A 25,102-nucleotide genomic window follows, 5' to 3' on the forward strand; every position below is an offset into this window, starting at 1 on the left:
CAGCTTCCCTGGTTTTGTAAATCTCGATGCTGTAGACAAGATGGGGTGTGCTTGGAATAACGTGGCCGTTACTGCATATGGAAATCTGTTCGTGAAGGATTTAGGAGACATGACAGTTGAACAGCGTGTGTTTTGTTCCCTAACTCTGGGCTGTCTTCCTCTGGAGGGTGTGCCCCATCCTCCCGTCCCCGCTGGCAGCTGCAAGGGAACACACACCCTCACTGGGGACTTAGATGGAATCACGGCTTCTGCAGAACCTTCCCCCTGATCTACCCAAGGAAGCACTGAGTCAGGATGTTTCTACCTGGACGTCTTCCCCACCCAGAGTGAGAGCCACCCTTCCGTCACCAGGCCCTGCATCTTTCCCATCTGAACGATATCATTTCTTCAGCAGTTTATACATCTTGGGCATTTACTGTTGCCGACATTTGCTTACCCAGTCAAACTGGCAGACTTGTTAGCATCATCAAATTGTATCTAAGCATCTGGATGCTCAGGATATGTGCAAGGTCAGACAGAAAATGTGTTAAATAGCTTTTTCAGCCTAAGGTTTTATTATCTGAAATAGCTACCTCTTATACAAGCCAAGTACAGAGGAAAATAATGAAGACTTTTCTGAGAAGTCCAGGCCACCATGTGGATAAACAAAAAGGAAGTGTGGACAGGATTCCCCTTTGAAGGGGTTTTGCTCTCGGGTGCTTGAACGTGGAGGCTGCAGCTTGGCTTACGGGATTGTGGAATAATTTTACTTTACGCAAGTTCAGGTGATAGCTTCTTAAGGTGAGCTTTCTGGGTTCCAAGTGTGTGAAACTAACTCAAGTTGGTTTAAACTGAAATGGAAAATTTATTCTCAGGGTATAGGACTGACTCTGTGAATCCAAGTGCAGAATTATAGCCAGGCCTGGAAGGTACTAGAACTAGGGATTGGAAAATTGCACAACCTCTCCGCCTGTCATCTCTGCACCCCTGCTTCATTCTTCTCGCACTCTGCAAACCAGTTCCTGCATCTGCTTATCCATTTATGAGCAAGGGTTTCCGACCTCACATTTTCCCACCATGTCCAGCACAGCACAGACACACCTGCAGGAGGAGCGTGCCTTTCAATCAGTCTCTCCTTTCTCTCCAAATATGTCCGTATTCCCAGAGAAGATTGTTTGTAAGTGAAATGATGGTTTGTAATGGGAGCCAGAGACATGGTTGCCATGACATAGTCCGACACAAAACCCCATGGGTGATCAGTAGTTGGAAGGTTACAAAATAACGAGGGTAGCCCTGGATATAGAAGAAAAGCTGTTCCAGAACCTCAAGAGACAGGCTAATATGGCCTCTCCCTGCAATCCTGTCTGTGGTCACTCCTGAGGTCCACCTTGCCAGGGCCAAAGCCACCTGTGTCCCCACCACCCCAGTCCCTTCGGAAGCCCCCATGGTCCTCACCTTGGCCTGTGTAGCTGCCCCTGCAACAACCATCCCCATAGCTGCCTACCCCCCATATGAGAGCCTCCTGGCCCCCCTCCTGGGCCATCCGGTTCAGGGGTCTTGTACTGGTCTCATTCATTCCTCCAAGAGAAGTTCGCTTTCTCACGTGTAGGGTTGTACCTTCACAGTGTGGTCACTCTGTGAACTCAGTCGCATACTGGCATTGCAGCGGACTTACTCTGTGCTTGGGTCCGGCCTCTGAGGAGCCGGCGAGGTCCTTGGAACAGAGGTCACAGCTTACTCCTTTCCTGCCCGCCACCCTTCGCACAGCTCCTGCCTCTCCGAAGGTGCGCAGTCAGCGCTTGCTAAGTGACTGAATGACGTCAAGTCCCACTGAGGGAGGTCTGACTCTCTTCCTACTCCAACCAATAGGGACTCTCCTTTCAGCAGCTCATTACCATCACTTATCATGATTGTGAAATTACAAATTGTCACTAATCGTCTCAAGGAGAGGTAAAAAATTCCCCTGGCATGAATTTTAATTCAAGTTTATTTTATTTTTATCAAATCACATAAAAATACTTGGGTACCAGGGAAAGCAGGTTAGCACAGAAAGAGAGGTCATGGAATTTACCTTAAGAGTTGGAAAATCATTCATTTATTTTTGAAGTGACGTCTCACTGGAGAAAAAATTTGATTTTCCAAGATCTAGATAATGATGAGAGGTAGCTAAATGTGGAGTAGTTGGTAAGTTCTCAGAATAGGAGGTCATCTTTTTCGTGTTGTTAGAGAATCGAATAAGTGGAAGAGAAGCAGAAAGACACAGCATTTCTTGGTGCAGTCCACATGCAAAGCCAGACATCTGCATTCACAACCAGCCCCTGCTGCTTCTGAGTAATTTTAAGCCGTGTTTCTCTATTGTATCACTCATTTGCAAAACGGGGATGGCGCGCTTAAATTAAATGGTTGTTGCGTTGTCTAAAGAGATAGTAAATATGAAGTCATTGACATGCTGCAGTAATTGCCTCATTTTCACGCGTTTAAGTAAAAGGTTTCAGATACCCAGGTACGTAGCTGATTGATGTTTTGGGACACAACTCGTGCCAGCCGGGAACACGGGGATGTCCGGGGGTCCATGAATCCCCTTTTCTAGGTAGGAACCGTCTAATGCCGTCTGCGGTCTCCCCAGTGGTTTCTAAGAAACATGTTCCTTTGTTTGTTTATCCCCGAGTATATTTTGAGTGCCGTCTCTGCTCCATGTTATCAACCAGTCCTACTGGTCAAATTCACCTGTTGCTTTTCAGAATCCTGCTGTTTCCATAAACTGTCACAGAGTCCTATTGATGTCCCCTGTAGAATATTGCCTGTTTTCCTGCTGCTGAACCTGGGAAGAAGACACCGGATGGGGCAGACTTACGTTGGTTTTTTATGGGCTCTTCTTCGGCCGGCATGTCCACGTACGCATGTCCACGTACACTTCGGGTTGCTGGCCATCGTTCCCAACAATCCTGACTCCTTGGGGTCTCTAGCAACCTCCTTCCAGGGCCCATGTGAACTTACCATGCCTAGGTTCCTTTTTCCATTTCCAGGATCTAAAGAACGCATGTCTTTTGAAAGCAGGGTTTCGATGGCTTCTTTGAGCCTGTTTTCCTTTCCCTCTCAAGAGTGACCCTCCTTTTTTATCATCCAAGGCAAGAAGGAAGCCAGATTCACGTTCCAGGCGGTCGTACAAGTACGCAAACATTTCCTAGCGTGAGGGATGTCGGTAATTGCTTTGGGAGGGAGGGTTCCCCTCTCAGAAATCGGAAGCCACCCCTATGTTTTAGGCAGTTCATCACAGCTGTCTCCCGCAGAGGCCGTTATCCGCGTGTGTGGAAGAGTGTGCGTGGTCGTAACATTTGATGCTGTATTAGACAACAGAGGGTAGTAGGCAAATGCGAGAGACTTTCATTTCCTTGAACTTCTGAGTGATTACAGCATTATGTTTCTGGTGAATGGCAGTGCTAATGGCTATAAAAATACAACGATGTACCTTGAGGGATCATTAGGAAATGCAGTAATGCAAGTACGTAATTTTGAGATTGATGTCATTGAGTTATTTTTAAATTCACATGAAAATGTTGTATCAGACTCTTGCATTTTCTGATCTCCTCCTTCGTATCACTGATGGATTTACCACCAAAATATAATAGCAGTAAGCACAGGCTACAAAGGGTCCTTTTAATAAAGGTTCGTATAAGTGAACTCGTAAGGTAGTACCCAAAGCGTTGCTCCTTAGTTGTCTTGTTAGTTTTTAAAAACTTTTACTTTTAGACTTACTGAGGTATAATTCACCAATGGAATTATAACCTATGTAGTGTGCATCATGGTGAATTGGATATATGTATATACATTGTGAAACGATCGTTTCACTTCATTAATTAACACATCCATCCAAATACCTTCCTTAGCCAGAATTACTATGAGGTGCTCTCTGGAGGTTTGTGTTCTTCTGGATGTGGAAACCTGGACTGTCAACATTTGGGGTCATTTGGTCAGTCTTCTAGTCTTCAGTAACTAGAATTACTGTCTTCTAGTACATACATGCAAAATAAGACAGAGATAGCAAAACGAGAAGTGATATAAAAATGAGTAATTTGGCGTCATCCTCGGAGCTTCTCGGAGCTTCACAGACAAACCACAGTGCCAGAAAGGAGTAAGAAAGCTGCCCGTGCACAGGACGACACCTCAACCAACTGCACCGCCTGGCCAGGGTGGCTCCCTAGATCTTCACAGCAGGGCCACGCAGGCCAAACTAAACACATACTGTGCACGAAGCTCAAATTCCACACCATGGTCCCAAGACCAGTTAACTTCCAAGTCTGTCTTCTCGAGAGAAGCACTCCTTTGACTTGTAGCCCAAGAGAATGTATCTGTTTCACATTAGCAACCCCTTAAATACAAGCAAGTTACATTGTAGAGGGGCCCCCACACTAGCTCACCTTGAACATTGTCACAAAGTGTGTGGCGATGTCCTCCTCTTCTGTGAGATCCTGGGGGAGGTGTGGTTATTTTCAAACTGATAAGTAGCCAGAATTCCAACCTTTTGACTTTTGGTTGCTACCTGTCTACAGCAGGCGAGGGTTGGCATGCGGTGGCCAGAGGGTCCAAGGCAGCTGTGGTCTTTCTCTCGTAAATAAAGTCCCCTTGGAAGACAGACATGCTTCTTCACGTACGGATTTTGTCTGGCTGCTTTGGTGCTACAGTGGCATAGTTGAACACTTGCAACAGACCCTGTGATGTAGAAAAAATTTATTCCCTGGGTCTTTCTCATTTAATCCTTATCCAAGGATATGTTTATTGATTTGAGAGACAGACAGACAGATGGACAGCAGACACTGGTGTAAGGGAGAAACATCGATTGGTTGTCTCCAGTACGCACCCTGACCAGGGATAGACCTGGTAACCTAGGTATGTGACCTGACCAGGAATTCAACCCTCAGCCTTTAGGTACGCAGGACAGCACTCCAACCAGTGGAATCACCTGGCCAGGGGTTCTTCCAGGTCTTTACAGACATGCTTGTTGACTCTCTTGTAAAAATTATTTTTGTATTATTTATTTATTTTATCTTTTTTTAATTTTCAGTTACAGTTGACATACATTATTACATAAGTTTCAGGTGTACTCCTCAGTGATTAGACATTACGTAGCTTTAATAGTGGCCATCCCGACAACTTCTGCACCCACCTGACACCATGCGTACCTGTTAGACTATTACTGACTGTTATAGGCATGTGTGTCCACCCTTGACGTACCTCCATGCTAGGTCTCAGCACTTACTTCCCAAAACAGAAAGATCTTTTAAAAGTAGCTCATTGAGCCCTGGCTGGTGTGGCTCAGTTGATTGAGTGCCAGCCTGTGAACTAAAGGGTCGTTGGTTCGATTCCCAGTCAGGGCACATGCCTGGGTTGCAGGCCAGGTCTCCGGTAGGGGGCACATGAGAGGCAACCAAACATTGCTGCTTCTCTCCCTCTCCTTCTCCCTCCCTTCTCCTCTGTCTAAAAATAAGTAAATAAAAAACTTTAAAAACTTTTTAAAAATATAGGTCATTGATTCTTACTTCACGCCCTATCAGTGGCCTGCTTCTGTTCTTTGCATACTCCTTTAATATAATTTTCCAAGCACTTAGCAATGTTTATACTTTATTTCTGAGTTAAGGAAGCAGAGGCTATCTTCAAAGAGAACGCTTACAACAGTATTTGTTTGACAAATCAGGAGCAAATATATTACAAAATTTGTGTGAAAATGCTTATGTAAAGCCTGGAAATTAACAATAGACATGAAAAATATGTTTAGGACAGTTAAACACTGCGTAAGACAAAAATGGCCTAAGGCTTTTCAAACATTTATCTCTCTTTTTCTTTCACCTTCGAAGGCATCTGTGTAAATATAGCTATTTCTAACACTGCTCCAGCGGGTGCCCTGTAAGGCAGGCTCTCTGCCAGCCCCTGGAAGTAGATTGCCGGCAACAGACAAGGTCCCTGCCTTCAAGGAGCATCTCACCTGTGGAGCCAAATGCTCTTTTCTTTCCTTATCCTCCCTTTCTGAAGTTTGCACCTCAGTCCTTGCACCATTTCAGCATCGAAGTAAATCCTCAATGAACGCTGTCTGCCTTCTCATAATAGTAAAATAATAGATAGAAAACACTGAGTCCATCCTCACCTACACACTGAAGAAAATTCATAACTAACGCGGTGAGTGTGGATTGCGCTGTAAATCTATCTTAGGCGAGGGCGTGGGGCACATATGGTTGACGCCACCCAGTTAGCACTCCACCCAGAAAGTCTCCAGCGGACCCCCCCATTCATTCTCTCTCTCCCTCTCTGAATATGCATCTTTCACATCCTCCCCACGCATGCCCCAGTTTCTGTGGTTCCCGTCCCTGCACTTAGCTACTCTCTTAAGACCTTTCTACATCTCTCTCTATTGCACAGAGTAATTTAAACCCATCCCAGTTCCTCAAATACTATATTTTCACATCTAACATTTAGTTCTTGTAAACAACAGAATTTCCACTTACCAGCGCCCACCTTTTCTGGCCAGATAGTGAGTTAATTATAAACAACTCCTCCTGTCCACAGCATTTTCTCTTTATCACATGTGTTATTTCTACGATGCACTTAGTATTTTCTACTTAAAACACAGAGCAAAACGCAGGTGACTTAGGAAAGGATGGGGGACGTTGGAGCACCTCAGCCTTGGATTTCCAGCGTCAGTGGAGCGGCCTCCTGCAGCAAAGGTGGAATGCTGGGGGAGGGTATCAGTATCTGTGGGTCCACCCTAAGAAGAAAGTGCTTCAACGCTCTCCCAGAAGTTCAGAGTTCAGAAATGTAGCGCCCCAGCAGATGTTATTTGGAATGGGGGCACCTAACCCGCACATTGGGGATCATTTGAGTAACAGCAACCGTGACTTTTAATAACCAGATGCTATTCACGATTGACAGCGGTGATGAGGTTGGTGGTGGTACCCGAGGCCGTCACAGTTTGAGCTTTATCTATCATGGGGAGATGCCCATGCCCCATTTTGACGTTCTCACGGTAGCCCTTCAAAATAGGCATCTTCTCCTCATCTTCCAGATGTGGTGACTGAGGTCTGCCCCTCTCAACCTTCCTGGGGTGTCTCAAAACGTCTCTCCCCTTCTTCCCATTGCCCATAATACACCAGAGGCACTTGCATGTAGCGGTCAGTGGGTCGGAAGCTTTCCTCTCTTGATTCTGGCGGGAGTGTGATGTGGTAGGTGACACTCAGGAGGCAACCGCATCTATTGGATGGCGGGCCGGTCCTCAGAAAATTACCAGTTCAGTGACCCAGGGGACACGACCAAACATTCCGAGTTACTATTTTTATAATGAACACAGGCCTCGGAGTCCGTGTAAACACTTGTTAAGTGTGTGGAGTTAGTGGGTCACTTAGCCCGCCGGGGTCTCCGCCTCCCCATCAGGCATGGGTACCTGGGGGCTGGACTTGACCGACCGGGATGTCGACTTGGATGTTTTGCCTCGAAACCCATGGTCCAACACCCTCTGCTCCCTCTGATGGCCCAGTGCACTTTCTGTGTCTTGTACGAGAAGGCCACACTCTACAGGATGGGAAGAAGGCGTGCCGTTCTTTCCTTCATTAGGTTCTGAGGCTGCATGCAGGCTCATGTGTCTGCTCTGCTGCCCCTCGGAGCTCTGCATGGTGGGGAGGAGGTGAGGGCAGGGGCTCTCTTCCCAGTTACAGTAACTTAGCCAGTGCCTGAGGTACAGCCCTCTGCTGGGCTCCTGGTCTCAGGAGGCACAAAGGACAATGGGAGGTGAGCAGAGGGGCCTACGCGTAGGGAAGGTGGAGCTGAGGAGCAGGGGCTCCAGTAAACTCCGCCCCGGCATAGGGAAATTTTAGCAGGAGGTGTAACCGTGCCACTTCCTTGAATGTTAAACAGTTTAGACTGGGAAGGGAGAGAAAGGCACGGCAGTAGACTAAATACCGAGCCGAGGCAGACTTTGGACTTTTCATCGCTGTTCAAATGAGGATACACACAAACACACAAGCCTCCACTCTGATGGCAAATGTCTAGACTTGGGGGGCACGCCCTGCCCCTCCGTGGCTGTTGTTCATGGGGACTAACGAGCGCATAGACGGGCCCTCACAGTTCACAATTCATAAACTCACGGGCGGGCTGCCCATCCTGGTTCCACTTGCATCGTCTCCCTTGTGAGTGGATCCAGGGACCCTCCACACCCACATTTTAAAAGGCTCTGAAGCCACAGAACAAAACACAGTTGTGAATTTGCTTATTCCTTCTGCTCGGGACAGGAGCCAGAGTTGGCTGTCGACCCCCAGACGTGTCAGTGTAACAGCACAGGGGAACGGAAAGCCAACTGCCTTTGACCTTTTATTTACTACTGCGTGAAATCACCAGGGCACCACCTTCCACTTCTGTAGATTTTAAACTAGATTTTCCTTGCTCTACCCAGAGGCCACAGGTCTACAGTCTGTCTGTAGATAATTTTGGAGTGTATCTTGTTCAGACCTGTTCTTAAACATTTCTAAGAGAAGAAGCTGGAAGTCTTCGAGTACATGTTCTGGTTTGCATCCTGAGTCCATCTGAGTCTGACTCCAGGGTGGGGGGAGGCCAAGGGAGCGACACTCCCGCTCCCCCTCCCCCTCCTCAGCTTCTCTCTCTTTTATGTGTGGGCTTCTGTAGCACGTTTTATTTGGTGCTTAAAGACTAAAATAAACCACTTTTATCTAAGAGTTCTGATGCACAGGACAGGAATCTGTGAACGTGCTGGTTTTAGGTTGACTCAGCGTTTCTGGTTTTGGTCACAGGCAGAATTAGCAGAGCAGTGGCGGGCTACAGGGCCATGTATTATCCACTACAGCGTTGTCCACATGGAAACATGACACCTGCAATACGGAAGAAACGAGTAGGCAACCCAATCAACGTGTTGTCACACGGAAGAAAGATGTTCTACAGGAGCTTTCTGATTGATCTTTTCACAAATATATTTGCTAACTATAAACATGCTCACATAATGATACTCTTCATTGGATTTCTAAAATATGTGACATCAGCTCAAATTAGGAAACTAGAACATCTGATTCACGTGACTGACTTCTCCACTGCCTTCTAGACAAACTTTTTCATTGATTTCTCATCATTTGAAATGGGGAAGAGAGGTGGTCACATCAGTCTGTATCCAGAATTGACAGAATCCCAATCCCTGTGGGTATCGGGAAATGGCTGGCATTCCTGGTACCAAACCTGCCGAAGGCTGCAGTCAGTGTATACGATACATATATTCAAGCACAATGAAGCAATGCCCAGGTGCGGGGAATCAAAGGTCAGTGATGAGAGCGAGGCACGTTTAGACAATGAGCTGGTGGCAGTGTTAGTGGCAACGCAAACAGCTGTCCATCTGGGTGTGCCCACAGTTTCCCTCTGCATCATTCATGCACACACACGAACCGCTCCACTCGTACACACAACAACGCACATCGCAAATGGGCTGTCAGTGATTAACAAGTCAACCCCCTTAAGTAGTGGGATAATCTCAAAGTTAATAGTGAACAGTGTTACAGCTCACAGGATTAGTTAATTAGACGAAGGCTTGCAGGCAAGATCTCTGTAACTGTTCTGCCAAAGTGATGGAACCCACTCAGGCAACTGATGAAGAAAGCAGTGGGAACCCTGTTCGAGAGAGGAAATGCGGAATGGAACAGAATAAAACCTCCGCGTCACAGTAACGAGCGAGCAGAGGCTTTGCCATACGATTGCCACTTGTCAGGGCTGCACAAGGCAGAGGCTTGGGGAAAAGATGGATAATTTTGGTTACCATCTTTCCTACTGCTTCAAGGCAATTTTAATTACTTTGTAAAATCAGTCTCTAAACTAGCATTTCCCCACATGAATTGTTGACCTTCACTTTCAAGGACGACGATGCAGAGTGCTTTGTCTGTAGTAGGTAATAAACACATTTTATTAAATAAATTATGAATCTTTAACCATATTAGGATTAAGACCAAGGTTTTATTATTTTAGAATTGTCTTAAGAAAAACATGTTGACAAATGCTGCCTCTTATATTATAACTAGCCTTCTGTGATCTTTTCCAGGGACCACAAACGTATTTTTTTTTTCTTTACTCCAGAAGTCACAGATATAATGACCTATATTGGCCAAGCAGGGGGTTTGCATAAGTGAAGCAGACTGGCTATAAAATCAAAAGGAGTAGTAAAATAATAATAGGAGTAATGATAATAATACTAATAATAATAGTAGTAGTAGTAGAGCACTTGTGCCCAGCTAAAATTGCTAGTGACTTCCCAGGTCAGACATTTGTCCCACAGCACCCTTGAGCCAACTTCTGCCAACGGCAGCCTCTTGCAGAACTGTAGAACAACATCACAACCAGGATTTGACATCGATGTGGCCAAGATGCAGGAAATTTCCATCACCCCAGGGTTCCTGGTGTTGCCCGTTTGCAGCCACACGCACTTCCCTCGCACCCTCGCAGCCCCGCAGCTGCCGTCACATCTCTGCTTCCTCCCCTCATGGATGTTGTGTAAAAGGAGCACACAGCATGTCCCCCCGGGGCTGGTTTTTCACTGGGCATTCTTCCCCGGTATTCATCCCGATCGTTAGGGCATCGGCAACCCGTCCCTTTTGATTGCAGAGCAGTATTTCCTGGCCTGGGTGTACCAGTGCTCTGTGTAACCAGTCCCCATTGAAAGATGTCTGGGCTCTTTCCAGTTTGGGGCTGTTACCAATAAACATTCTGCTACAAACATTTGTGAACAGATTTTTTGTTTTTATTTCTCTGGGATAAATGCCCAGGAGGACAATTATTGAATTGTAAGGCAGTTGCACTTTTAGCTTTTGAAAAAAAAAAAAAATCTGCTAAACTGTTTTCCAAAGTGGCTGTGCCATCTTATATCTGGGCCAGCTGTGTATGAGGGATCTACTTTTACTACATTCTTGCCAGAACTTAGTGTTGTTTTTATTAATGATTATTATTATCATTATTATTTCAGCCATTCTGACAAGCCTGTCATATCTTAGTGTGGTTTTCATTTGCATTTATCTAATGGCGAATGATGTTGAATATCTTTTTATATGTTATTTGACCTTTGGGTGTTCTGCTTGGTGACATGTCCCTTCATGTGTTTTGCCTGTTTTTAAATTGTATTGGGTCCGTTTTTATAGTTGAGTTTGGAAAATATTTCTTCATTTTCAATATTTGCCCTTTACCCAATATGTGGTTTCCAGATAGGTTCTCACAGTCTGGAGGTTGTCTTTTTATCCCCTTACCAGGATCATTTGCAGAGCCGTTTCTCACACCTTTTTATGTTGTATTTTCACTTTCCTTCACTTCAAAGTATATTTCGACGACACTGAGACCTACTTCTTTTACCAATGAATTATTTAGAAAAGTATTGTTTATAGTTTTCAAGCGTTTGAGATTTTCTTCTCTTTCTGCTACTGATTCAAGTTTGATTCCATTGCGGTAAAAGAAGACGCTCAGTGTGATTTCAGTTCTTTTACAATTGTTCGTGTTGGTTTTGTGCTCCAGACTGTGGTGTGTCTGATATGTACTCCCCGGCCAGTTGGCTGTGGTTGGGAGGAATAGTCTGTCAACGTTCAGCAGTCCCTGTCAGTTGATGACGTTTGGGGCTCTTCTATGTCCTTGATTTTCCATCTAGTTGTTTATTAATGCTTGGGACTTTAATTTTGAAACTTCCAAATACTGAATATAATTACGAATTTGTTTATTTTCATCTCAAAATATTATTTTTCATGTATGTTGCAGCTCAGACTTTTTTAGTACATGCATGTTTTAAATTGCTATTTCTCCTTGGTGAATGGATCTTTTCATTATGATATAATGCCCCTCTCTTTCTGGTGGTTTTCTTTGCCTTGAAATCCACTTTGTCTAGTGGTCATATAGTCACTCCTGCTTTCTTTTGAATAGTGTTTGATTACATACCTTTTTCATCAGTTTTGCTCCCAACATGCTGACCTTATTACATTTAAAGTGACTTCCATGTTGTCAGCATGGAGCTGGTTCGAATTTTTAAATCAACTCCGCACATATCTTTTTAAATTTGTATTTGACTTAGATCACTTACATTTAATGTCATCACTGCTATTTTAGGACTTACGTCTGACATTTTACTTTTTGTTTTCTGTTTATTTTCTTGTTCTATTTTCCATTTCACTGTTTTCATCTTTCTACTTTCCTGTCAGTTACTGAACATTTTTGGAACTCCATTTCGACTTGTCCTATAGTGTGTTTGAATACATCTCTTTGGATAGCCTTTTTACACATCTTACCACGGTTTGCTGGTTTCATCACTTCACCTGTTCAAATGACGTGTAGAAACTTCCTCCTCTATTCATAGTAGAGGAGGAAGGAACTTCCTTTCCTCATTTATAGTACAGTTTCTTAAGTATGTCCTCTACCTACATTTAAAACCTCATTGGACAGTGTTGTAATTTTTACTTCAACTATCAAAAATAATTTGGAAAATGTAAAGGAGAAAGTCTCTTGTATTAACTTATTTTTTTGCTTGTCATATTTTTTTCCTTTCCTGATGTTCCAAGATTTTTCCTTTTATTGTTTCCTTTCTGTTTCAGACAGCTACTTTTTTGAACCATTCTTTTAGACAGCTAATTTTCGAACTACTCTTCCTTCATCTAAGAATTTCTTGTTTTTTTCCTTTGTTCTAGAAGGACATTTTTGCTGAATATAGGATTCTGGGTGGAAGGATCTTTTCTTTCAGCAATTGAAAAATATTTTGCCATTTCTTTCTGGTTTCCATGGTTTCAGATGAGGTATCTACTTTCCTAGTATATCGCCTTCCCCTATAGATAAAGTGTCAGTTCTCTCCCTGCTCTCATGGTTTCCTTTAAGTTTTCAGAGGTTTGACTGTGGGATGTCTTGATAGGGATGTATGCAGCTTACGTAGCTTCTTGCATGTATTGTTTTATGTCTTTTGCAAATTCGGATGCATTTGGCTGGTGATTTAGCACTTTCTCAGCCCCCCTCTCTTTCTACTTTCCTTCTGGGACTCTGATGATATAAACATGAGGTCTTTTGTTATCATCCTACAGGTCCAAAAGGCTCTCTTCATTTTTTCTTGTTAGTCTGTTTTTTAATGTATTGTGTAGATTTGGGCTATTTCCCTTGTTCAGTTTGGCAAGTTCCCTCATTCTTTCTTCTATCCTTCGTTCTGTTCTTGAGCCCATCTATTAAGTTTCTTTTTCTTTTTCTTTTTCTTTTTTTTGGTTATTTTGGTTTTTAGTTCTAAAATTTCCATTGGAGCCTTGGCTGTTGTAGCTCAGTGGATTGAGCGCGGGCCTGTGAAGCAAAGGGTCATCAGTTCGATTCCCAGTCAGAGCACATGCCTGGATTGCAGGCCAGGTCCCCAGTTGGGGGCACATGAGGAGCAACCACACATAGATGTTTCTCTCCCTCTCTTTCTCTTTCCCTTCCCCTCTAAATAAATAAATAAATAAATAAAATCTTTAAAAATAAAATGTTCATTGGAATCTTATTTATATTTTCTATTTGCTGAAACTTTCCTTTTTTGATGAGATTTTCTCTTGTTTCATTTGTTTTAATTTCATCCATAAATGCTCATTGAAGTATTTTTATAGCTGCTTTTAAATCTGTTTCAAATAATTCTAACAGCTTTGTCATCTCAGCACTGGCATCTATTAATTGTATTCAGTTTGTGATCTTTCTAGTTGTCGGTATGCCAGGTGGTTTTTTTTTTACTGAAAACTAAACATTTGGGTATCATGAGATTCTGAATCCTATTTCAGTCTTCTATTCTGGCTGGTTTCTCCTGACACTGCTCTTTCAGGATGAGAGACATCCCATTCCATCACTGCTAGGTTCGGAAAGAAGTCCAGGTTCCCCACTCAGTCTTGTCAACACCCAAGCGCAGGGTGCTCTTTGTGAGAAGCTGGGAGGGGTGGATATGGGAGTTCTGTCTCCTTACTAGGCCTCCGCAGGTACCCCCCTGGGTGGAAGAGATGGGAGCACCTTCCTTTTCCTCCTCACGTGGCATCTATCTACAGCAACAACCTCTAACAAGGAGCAAAAGGACCCGTTACCATGGTGAGGGAGTGCAAGTCTTGACTCTCTCCTCTTGGGTCTCCTTCTCCAATGACACCCCCACAGAGAAGGAGCGGGGTACCTTGTTACTACCCAGTTGGGTGGAGGCCAGGCTTCCTGTGAGGGAGGGAATGGTCTCATAACTTCTGGGAAGGCATGAAAGTCCTGGATCCTTTCTTAGCCTTCTCTGAAATTACTGTGGTGGGGGTGGGGGTGCCTTAATGATTCCTCAGCATCATGGAAATTTAGGGTCCCCACCTGGCTTTTACTGTTGAAGATGGAAGTGGGGCTACAGTTTTTTCCATGTTGCTTGGCTAGAGTGATGTGGTTGCTATCTAAATTTTTCTCTCTTGTTAGGCTGCCCCTTACCTAGTTTTTTGACTAGGGGGAGCCAGCTTTTGCTGGAGCTTTTGTTGCCTGTGCCCATGGTGCTTCTGGATTGCCAGTGTCATGAGGGACAAATCCGGGAGATATAGTGGCCACAAGAAATCCCAGACACTCACCACGGTACCGTTCCTTGGGGCTGAGGGCTCGAGTTTCTCTGCCTCTTCTTTCTACCTTTCAAACTCTCCTTACACTTGTTTTCCATATAATGCCCAGGGTTTTGAGCTGAACTTATTGGGAGGAATAAGTGAAAGTATATTCCATCTTTCTGGGAGCAGAAGTTTCTACACAGCCCAATTTTTAAGCAGCCGGAGAACCAGATTTTAATATTTCCTGGTTTGTCTTTTTTTTGTTGTTAACATGAAAAAGTTTCAACAACAGGCAAGCTAAATACAAAATATCTGTAGGCTCACGGTCTGTGTATTCTGCTCAGTTTCCTAGGAAATTAGCTTTTCTTGATTAAGATTTGTCATTTTTACCTCATTATATACACATTTCTGTCCTTTGTCTGGCAGTGACATCACTGACAAACTTAGCTACGGAGGGCACAGTTGGGAAAGAGGAATTGGGCGGGAAAAGGTCACCAGGCAGCCAAATCGACACCAAAATGTCCAAACACAAAAGTCATCCCACTTTATAACTAGGTAACAGGCCTTCGGGCTCTTTCAATAGCTGTATAAACCAGAGCATGGTTTAAAAAATAAAATAAAATCACATACCCACATATGGAAAGTCAGCCTGCTTTCCAAAGCATGATGCAGAGTAGAGGAGATACGATGTCGTGAGTCAGGGGCACTGAAAACATTAAAAGGTGAAATCCTACTGTGAAACAGGGGAGAGGGAGATTCTGGAATCCCCTCAAAACACCCAGTTTCCCCCCAAATTACTTGTGGCTCTTCCTGTTGCCGCACAGTCCTACATAGGTTCAGTAGTGGCCGAAGGTCTTTCTTTACTCGTCTGTAGTTCAAGTATTGAGGTTCACAATTAGAACATTGAGTTTCAGGGATTTATTTTACCATCTCCCCCCATAGCTAAGGCAACTCTGCAAACTACTCAGCTAAGAGAAAAAACAGTTTAATCTTTCAGAGAAGAGAACAAAAATCTACTTCCCATGGGCCACTACCATGTGCTAGCATATGGGGGGCTTTATCGCAGTATGTTTCACTTTTTACTAAAACTCTGTGAAGCAGACACTATGAGTTCCTGTTTTCACTGATCGGGGACACTGAGTCGGAAAGGGCAGGAGTCATCGTGCAAGGGCTGTGGCTGGCCGGTGGCCATGCCGACTGGCATTCAGCCGGGACTTCCGCAGTCATGCTCCTGGCCGGCTATGACCTGGGTTCCAGACTGTGGAGATCCCATGTTGGAAGTTCAGGGAGTTGGCTTCGGGCACTCAGAAATGCCGTTCCTGTTAAGACGCTAGAATTGACTCTGCCCAGAAGAGACTGCCATGCCAACATTCACTGTTTGTGTTCCCTAAGCAGGTCCTGGGATCTTGACTGGGGACCCTCAAAGATGCTTCAAACTCCCTGAGTCAGGACCTATAGCTTCAAGGACACAATGAGCTTTTTTATATAAGCGAGTGTGACAGCAGCACAACTGTGCTTGGTGGTGTTTTCATTGCCAAACAAAATCAGCCGTGATTACAGGCAGGATTTGACAAAGTGTACAACAGTGTAAATGAGGAGGGTTCCTGAGATCAAGAGGGACCTCTCGGTGTGAAAAGACAGGGAGGCATTAACTTGGCTTCTGCTGTCTTGGGACAGATGCCATGCACGTGGTGTGCACGCAGGTTAGTCCTTTGGTATACAAGGGTGTCCTGCTGTGGTGTGGTAAACAACCAGAGAAGAGCAGAGGGGCTCAAAACCACAGATCTGCCCCCCAGGCAGGTCCTGACTCATTGAGGAGTCAGAGAGCAACAGTAGCCTCGAGAAAAAGCAACACCCAGACTCTGGGTTGCATTTTCCATTTTAATTAAAATCCTTATTTGTCCATTCTGTCCAGTCCCTGGCCCTGTAGGCCGTGCTATTTTGCATGGCCTGTGAAATCAATACAAGCCCATCACTTGGAACTTGGAGGCACCTCAGCATTTCTGTGGTGTTTGCTCGGCAGATGTTGGGCATACACAGCCAGGCGCAGGGTGTCAGGCGACAGACTGTGGGGTCCCTGGTTGCCTGTTTACGGGTCAGAGAGGCCCCTTTCCATCGGCTTTCCTGTTTCAGTCAGTGCACTTCCCGCTTTTCTTTTCCCCAGCGGTTATCCGGCAAGGACCAGGACAGGTCGGTGACAAGGTTGAAGTGCCAGTTAGATCTCTTGTCAGCAAGCCCTCCAGGTGGTAGACGATGAGGAAGAAGAAGTGGCCAGGTGTGTCCAAGACACACGTTTGCCAAGGAGAGGAAACTGCCTAGGAGTTTGCTGAAGACTCACCAAAGAAATCGGAGGGAGATTGTTTGCCTTGTCAAGAATGCCTTACGTTATCCTTCGCCAGAGCCAGCTAGGCAATTTGATGTTAGTCAGATTGACTTGGTGTCATTGCAAAGCAGCCACAGCATAAATTTATGCCTCACGTACTTTTATTTTTATTTGCTCTTTGTATTTGTCTTCTCCAACTCTTCCGCGGCAGAGAGAGAGAGTATAATTAAAGAAGGCTAAACTCAGTTTTGCTTTCAGCTGCTCCACAGTAAGATCTTGCATTAGAGTGACAGACTTATCATGTCATCTGCGCACATATAGAAAAACCAGCAGATGACTTATTTTGCTATTACTTTCCCCCCTAAATCTATTCAATTAAACAGCCAGAAAATTAATTGACTGGATCGAGTTCTTCTATTTAGGCTGATTGTTTAAGTATACATTAAGCGTTTGCAAGAGAGATTATGTGGCACTGACCAAATTTGCTTTTTATGTTGTTATGAGTCCGAATGTGAGTCAGAACTAAAGGCAGCATTTTCTTATAATCACAGTGTTGGTTGTTTCCTCTGATGTTTTCAGGTGGCAACGTGACACGTGCCAACACTGAGGCCTGTCTCTTCTGAAAGCATCGGCACTCCGCCTGAGCGGGAATAATGGATGTAAAGGACCGGCGACACCGCTCTCTGACCCGGGGGCGGTGTGGCAAAGAATGCCGCTACACCAGCTCCTCCCTGGACAGCGAAGACTGCCGCGTGCCCACGCAGAAGTCCTACAGCTCCAGCGAGACTCTGAAGGCCTATGACCACGACGGCAGGATGCACTACGGAAACCGGGTCACGGACCTCGTCCACCGGGAGTCAGATGAGTTTCCAAGACAAGGTACGTGGGGCGGCCCCGCTGACTCACTGTCTTATGTTCTTGACTTGTGCTGTTGCCTGTTGTTGACGACCAAGGTTGGTGGAAGTCTGGGCGAAGTACGGCGCCATCGAGGGTCCCATCAGTCTTGTTGAAGAGAACAGTCCCTTTTATCCTGCGGGTATCCCAGAAGTGCTTCTTTGGTCCCAGACACCACCTTCTTTGATGATTTGACGGTTGGTTTTGGAGACACACCCTGGTGGGTTTTGACAGATGTAACGTAGCAGCAGACCCTTGGCTCCACAGGGGGTCGATTTCTCTTGACTCATAGTATTTTGATTTCACTGGGGAAGAAAATATTTTTCTCCCAAATACTAACAGCTGACTTTCTCTTCATGTTCAGTATCTGTAAGGCATTTGTTATCACCTGTCAAAGGTCGCTCTTGTGTGGACATGTAGGTGAAGGTGGTATAGTTGAGTTGATTCCCTAGCTCGACATCTCGGATTTGGTGTTTCAGCCTTGCTGTGTGTGTGATTTACATTAATGGCTCAGCAAAGTTACAGGTGAATGCACAGAAATACAGTCAGCGCACTGAGAACAGTCACTCTGCCAAGTGCCAAGGTCAAGACCCTGCCTGCCCTGTTATCGCATTACTGATGCTCTGTTTCTTGTTCCAGCCAACGTTGCAACTGATTTCATTCCTCATGAGATACCTTAGGTTTTGTCCTAGTCCGTTTGGACTGCTATAACAAAATACCATATACTGGTGGCTTAGATACAGCAGAAATTTATTTTGCACAGTCCTGGATATTAGGAAATCCAAGATGAAGGCGTGGGCAGATCTGGTGTCTGATGAAGGCTCTCTTTCTGGTTCATGGACAGCTGTCTACTCCTGGTCCTCACAGAGCTGAAGAGGGGAGGGAGCTCTCTGGGACCTGTTTTGTTAGGTCACTAAACCCATTCATGAGGGCTTCACCCTTATGACCTCATCACTTCTCAAGGGCCCCTCCTCTAAATACTAAAGGGATCAGGTTTCAATCTAAGAATGTGGAGGATCATGAACATTCAGTCTAGAGCAGCTTGGAATTCCATTCCTGGTTTCTTAGCTTCCTTAAATTACTTTATTTTTCTTTATTTCTTAGAAAACACAATTTATAGATATCCCACTAGTTTTTCCAAAAAATATATTTTCATGTGCTCCCAGTTTAGCCTATCTCCATATCTTTATATTTAGCAAAATATTCCAAAAAATCAGCCAAGAAACAGTTAAAATTTTGTTTCCATTGCAATTATAGACCCTTACAAGATACAGTTTTTATTTAATCTTCACTCTTATTTTCAGAGTTATTTTCACGTGAATGAAACACATTTCAAACAGGGGGAGGGTTGCTTGAAAATGTCTTTGATCTGTGAGTGGCTTCAACCCATGTTTTACTTCCCGTTCTCACCTGACGCCAAAGTGCCTATAGTGGGAATTGGAAAGAAATATATGAAGAATTACAGCTTAATTAATGAAGGCAGTGTTTAAATTTCCAATGTGAAAAATGATGACACCTTTCTCTTACTCCCAAGAGCGTCACTCGCACAAGACTCAGATATTCTGAAAGGTGATGCGCATTCACCGTTGTTGAAAGCCATCTGTTTTCTGCCGTATTTTTGGTTTCGTTGAGGGTTTTCTCGCACACATTTTGTTTCTCTCGGTCGGTGCTGAGTTGCAGACTCTTCTTCCGAAGTCTCATTAAAGGTGCGTGCTGGCTTCTGCCTCATTGTGCCCTGGACTGTAAACCCCAGGTTATTGTCAAGTTGTGAAGGGGCCTGTCACCTTTTCCCTGATTTAATATGTACATAAAGTGAAACCACGTGCTTGGGTTTTTATTTTCAAATATACCTTTATTCCTCCTGTTTAATCTCGTTCCTCTCCATCAATAATAATGGAAGTTGCTTGGCCATATCGAACTCGGAGCGTTGCAATTAACGACTCACACATGCCGTGTGTTGCTACTGAGCCCATATTTGTTTGTGTGATGTGTTTGCAGGGATTAAAAACTGTGCAGGCCAGAAGTAAAAATGAACCGGCATTGGAAAGCATTTGCATATGCAAGTGCAGCTCCTTCTGAAGACGTCTATGGAGTTATGCATGGAAATGTAGTCAGAGTCTGAGTGGATCTACTTTGATGGGTTCTAAAATTGAACTCTGCAGGAAGTAAATAAGCGCGTATTTAAGGAGACGGGGAACAGGAGATACAATCTGGCAAGCCACACAGTCACCGTGAAACGTAGCCACTACAGAGAGGGTTAAAATAAATTTTACACTCAGTAATAACAATAATTTTTTTAAATGTCATGCGTTTCCCATTTTATTTTCTTATTCATGAAATCAAAGAGCAGGATCATCTCAGTACTTATTAGCCTGGAGGTACATTAGCAGGGATCACAGTGTGATCGTCTCCTGTGGTATTCTTATTTAAAACCCAAGACACTGCTTATAAAACAAACACGCTTCTCACATACGAGCAAGTTTGGCAAACACAGTTGGGTGACTCTCCAGATGCTCAGAGTGGAAAAGAATCGCCCGCCAATGAAGTGATATGGGGCCAGGGTCAGACCTTATCCAGTTTCCCCAGCTGGCCAGCTGCAAGTTATCAAATGCAGGAGGCTGCCAGGTCCCAGCAGGCGAGATCAGAAGCTTCTAGAAGCTCCCGTCAAATTAGGCCGCCTTTGCTTGCTTTCCATACAGAATCCTCCTCTGCTGCCTTCTATTGTGGACCTCTTAAGCAGAAACAATGCAAATTACCTGTCTGACCTCTATTATGCGGGATCCTCCTGGTGTGCAGGGATGAAACTGCTGACCTTACGTCCGCGGCCGTTGGAGTAATTAGTAATTAGTTAATGACTAATCCTGCAATAGATGGCATGCTAGTGGTCGGAGTGTTAATGCACCTGACAAAAGTGACCAGCGGTCTGAGCCGCGATCAGACCCGGACCCAACCCAACCTGTGAAATAAATAGATGCCACTTTGAAGCGTGTAGGTCGGCCAAGTTCCCAGGCAAGGTGTGTAAGCTTCTTCTTTCGGACTCTGAATTTAGGGTGCAGAACAATGGGATATACAAGACATGCTGCCGTGTCTTAGGAGCCTAAAGTTAGCCTTGAACTCTATTTTTGCATACTTGGGTGCGTTATGTGCATCACCAGGATTAGTACACAGCATTCGGATGTGTGTTGAACAACACTAACGATAACAAAAGAACAATGGCTGACACTGGGATGCACCCTCTACATGTCAGGCGCCAGTCTAAACATGTTGCTTGTATTAACTCCGTCAGCGTTCACGACAGTGTTGTGCGACGCGTACCTTTATTACTCCCATTTTTATGGATTAGGAGACTGAGGCATGGAGAGATTAAATAAATCCTCCAAGGTCACAAACTTAGGAAGAGTTGGAGACAGGTCTCAGATCAGGGAGTTGGGTTCAAGGGGTGCGCTTTAAACAGTATTTCCTCGACTCCCAGGTCCACACATAAAGAAACGAAAAGTACTCACCAAAGCCTCAGTCAAAGGCTAGGGGGGGTCTGTATAGTTCAATTTATAAACTTATTAGGGATCAACCCCTTTAAACCTTTCTTACTAACATATAGTCAGTAGTATTGGTTGAACAGATAATGAGGACTATCGCCAGCCCCACTGATCTATATATATTCCTGTTCTCACCCACTTTCCCCCATTCCCATAGCTATCCAGATCCCCCAAAAGCGTTTCTGGCTGCCCTCCCTCTGCGCTGACCCCACCGCAGGAGAAAGTTCCTGCTGCCCAGATATGAGCCTGGCTGTTAGCGCAGGCTCTGCCCTCCCCGCCAGCCGTCGCCTTTCCGCACAACCTCTCAACCTGGAACACTAACCAAGAAAGGTGTCGCTATCTAAATGATATTGCTCAGGTAAGCAGAACTGACTGGCTTCTCTGCCAGCCAAGGCCCAGTGGGCCAGAGAGTTCAGCCAGGCTTCGCATTCCTCAGAAAGCCTTTCTTCCCAGTTAGTAGTGCAAGTCTCTTGAGAGGGGGGCCAAGATTGGATTCTTTCTCCGCACCTCAGGCTGGCTGTTTGGGTCAAGGTTGAAGAAAGAACTGGGGGAAGATTGTTTTTTTTCACGTATACCTCCATCAGTTCTCTCAATCGTTTCTTGCACAGAAATAATTTTCAGCAGCCCTTTCCTGTGCTTTCACAATACATAAACACATATACACATATATATATATATTAGGCTCGGTTTGATTTTGGTATTTCATAAACTATTTCTCATTCCCACGATCTTTAAAAGAATTCGAGCAATATTTATTGCTGTGTGTAATTTGTCAAAGCATAAATTTAACCCTATGTAAATGAGCTGAAAACTGCTGAATGACTAGCAAGCTACAGTGTTACCTGTATTGACTCAATTAATGTATATAATAATTGTTGACATTGAAAACTTGCGAGCATTTCTGTCTATTACCATTGTTGTCAAATACTTTTGGGGGTTTTTCCGGCACCCAAAGCAACAGTTAGAAAGACTGTATTTTGAAAAATGCCAATCCTTTAATTAACCTACAAAGAACAACTTTTAGAGTTGAGTGAAGTTCAAGAGTTGGTGTGGTCAGTACTTGGAAGGCTGAACAGTAACTTGAGAGGATTGCTTTAGAATTATTCCCTTCCTCTAGGCAGGACTTTTGTTCATAACTCAACTGAGAATACATGGTGTTTCTTAGTCTTTGGCTATGTTGTTGCTTTTTAAAAAAAAATCTTCAGAAAAAGAGACTCTACAATATTTCAGTGTAATATGGTTTGTTGTCTTCTTGCTGGCTAACTTAAATCTATGTTGCTGCATAGGAGAGGCACATGGGAGAGTAGTTAAGAAGCAGACCCGCAGGTAAATTGTGCCAGGAACTTGATCCAATTCTAGAGCATGGACTCTCTAAGACTCATTTTCTTCATCTGTAAAAGTTCCTGCCAGTATAGTTCTTGGGATAATTTCTAACCATTAGGTGTTTATGACTCTGTGGACATTGTCTGTCTTTTAACACATACTGAATAAATGCTAGCAGTTATAATTATTGTCAGTTTAATCCTATTTCCAGCAAACTTGAGGGTCAGTTCTCCTATGCTCATAATACTGTGTGCAGCAGAATTATTTTTCCCTTTGGATTTGTTTCCTATGACTTGCAGAATTCTGACATCTTCAAACCCTGAATTTCTCCTCCAGTTGCTGATAGAGTGTGCTGGCTCCCCACGCACCATACCTTTTGCTCCCAAGATGAACATAACTCACATATTATTTCCCTATTTTTAGAAAGGAATGAAAGATGCCATCTCACAGCTGCCAGCTCGTGCCGACCCACTGTAACGGAGCTGCTAGTCAGACAGTTCTACAAGTTAAAAAGGAAAAATTGGAAAAATGCTCTGAGATAGTGCCGTTGGATACAATTTCTTAAGAGATGTGCGTTTTACAGCATGTGATTAAATGTAAGGTTTTAAGAATGGGTTTAATTAAGAGAAGACTATCCATATAATGTCTGAATGAAAATTAATCCATTCTTTCACTTTACATGTAATAAATCGAGGTCTGTGTTACTTAGTTACATCTGGATTTTCATTGTTGATATTCACTGCCCTTCTAGGATTACATGTATAGTTCTCAGTAACTGTGGCCATTGGGTAACAGCCTTTCTGTTTGCCCACTCCTTATCCTTCACATGCTTTGAATTCTGGATTCAACTGTGGGTCTAACTTTCTTTGAATCATCTTCCCTTTCCTGCTCTTCTCTGGTAGTAATTCTCCAATTTTACCCGAAGTCCTCTACACTTTCTTCTCCATGGCATTTTCTTTGAAACGATCTTGTCCTTATACCTTCAGCGTTCACTGTTTCTACTTCTCAAGATTGTTTCAGTGACACGTGAAAGTGCGATAATAATACGCCAATGAGGTTAGCTAATGCAAAAGTACAAGGCTTTGTCCCATCGCTGGGGAATCTAGCAATACATCGGGCCTCACGCTCAACATCTCTTATCTCTCATTCTTTTTATTTGGCTTTACTCTCTAAAAGATCTGTTTGAAGTCGTCTTTTCGTGACCCCACTCCACGTTCTCTTCCCTTGGTCGCATCATTGCACAGCGTTTTGCTTGTTTCTTTGTTTCCCAGTCTTGAGCAGAGCATTCCCGAGGAAGATTTGCGTGGGCCTGCTATGGAAATATGGCAATGACTCGTCTGTCACTCTGACTTTAGGTGACCATGTCTTGGACTTAGTTAGGCTTACCCTGTGCCTGGAGACAGCTTTTGGTGAGCACCTAGTGGAATGGATTCCATGTAGGAAAGAAAGGTTCTTACATCAGAAGTAGGTAAGGAATACTGATTTGATAACAGGTGCTCCCATCCCTAGTGACGCCGAAGTCTAAGGTAAGTATGGTCCTTCCACACTCCATTTCTACTCTCCTACTGTCCTTGGAATATTTCTTCTTACATAACCAAGTAGCAAGGATAATTTTCTTTTCCTCAAAATATGTTTCCCTGTATTATTTCCCAGCTTTTGGGAAAGGTGTAACAGCTCTTGCTTTTTAGGTAGACTCTGCCAGACTCTCTTTTTTTTTTCTTGATTCTTTATATCGCTGTTCACCAAAGCACAACCATTATTCTTTCTTAATTTATCTCATTTCCAGTTTTCACACTCCATGAGAAGCTGCCAACTTTTTTTCACCATTTAAATCGCCTCCTTTCCTCAGTCTTTCTCAGCATATTTTTTTCTTATAATTAAGTCTTGGTTTTTTTAAAGCACTGCTCTGTTCTTGCCTCTTTTTTTCAAATGAATTCATAAATATTTGGGAGTACTTGAGGGACAACTGTGTTATGGGACACAACAGGGAATAAGGCAAAAGTGGTCTGTAGCCTCACAAAGCTTGGTGATCCTAGAGAGGAGAGATACAATAGACATGTAAGTAGGTACAGTGTAAGAGATACTAAGAGCGGGAGAATATCAGACAGTCTGCAGAGACATCTGACTTCCAGTGGCACATTGAAGTATCAGAAATTGTGACATCCTCTCACACATGTGAGGAGTGAGGAGGAGTCGGGAGATCAGACACGCAAGAAAGAGTGCTCAAGCAAAAGGTATAGTATGCGGAGGTGGGCAAAGGAGGTTAACAGTTGGGAGCACGAAAGAAATAGAGCTTATTTTTGTACTATTTAGGAATTATTCTATTATTTTCCATTTGAACAACTGTGTGCCTGCTTTTGTCTACTCCTGTATGCAAAGGTCCAGAAGTGATATAGCTTGGTTGTCCCAAGGATCTAAAAGAAGTTCAGGTTAGCCAAATGTGGAGTGGGGACAGGTGAGCTAGAGTGCTATGGGGAGAAATGGGTCACGGA

General features: G+C 44.0%; 1 protein-coding gene across 1 annotated transcript in view; it reads left to right on the forward strand.

The window, feature by feature from the left end:
* The window catches only part of LOC139441028 (teneurin-2-like), a 2,123,458-nt gene that overhangs the window by 2,037,099 nt on the left and 61,257 nt on the right, over positions 1–25,102 (forward strand). Inside the window, exon 13 of the mRNA XM_071221851.1 lies at positions 17,437–17,736. Coding sequence (XP_071077952.1) covers positions 17,511–17,736 — 226 coding nt within the window. The 5' untranslated portion in view covers positions 17,437–17,510. The remainder of the gene's footprint in view (positions 1–17,436; positions 17,737–25,102) is intronic.

This window comes from Desmodus rotundus, chromosome 6 (genome assembly GCF_022682495.2).
Source record: "Desmodus rotundus isolate HL8 chromosome 6, HLdesRot8A.1, whole genome shotgun sequence".
Classification (NCBI taxonomy): domain Eukaryota; kingdom Metazoa; phylum Chordata; class Mammalia; order Chiroptera; family Phyllostomidae; genus Desmodus; species Desmodus rotundus.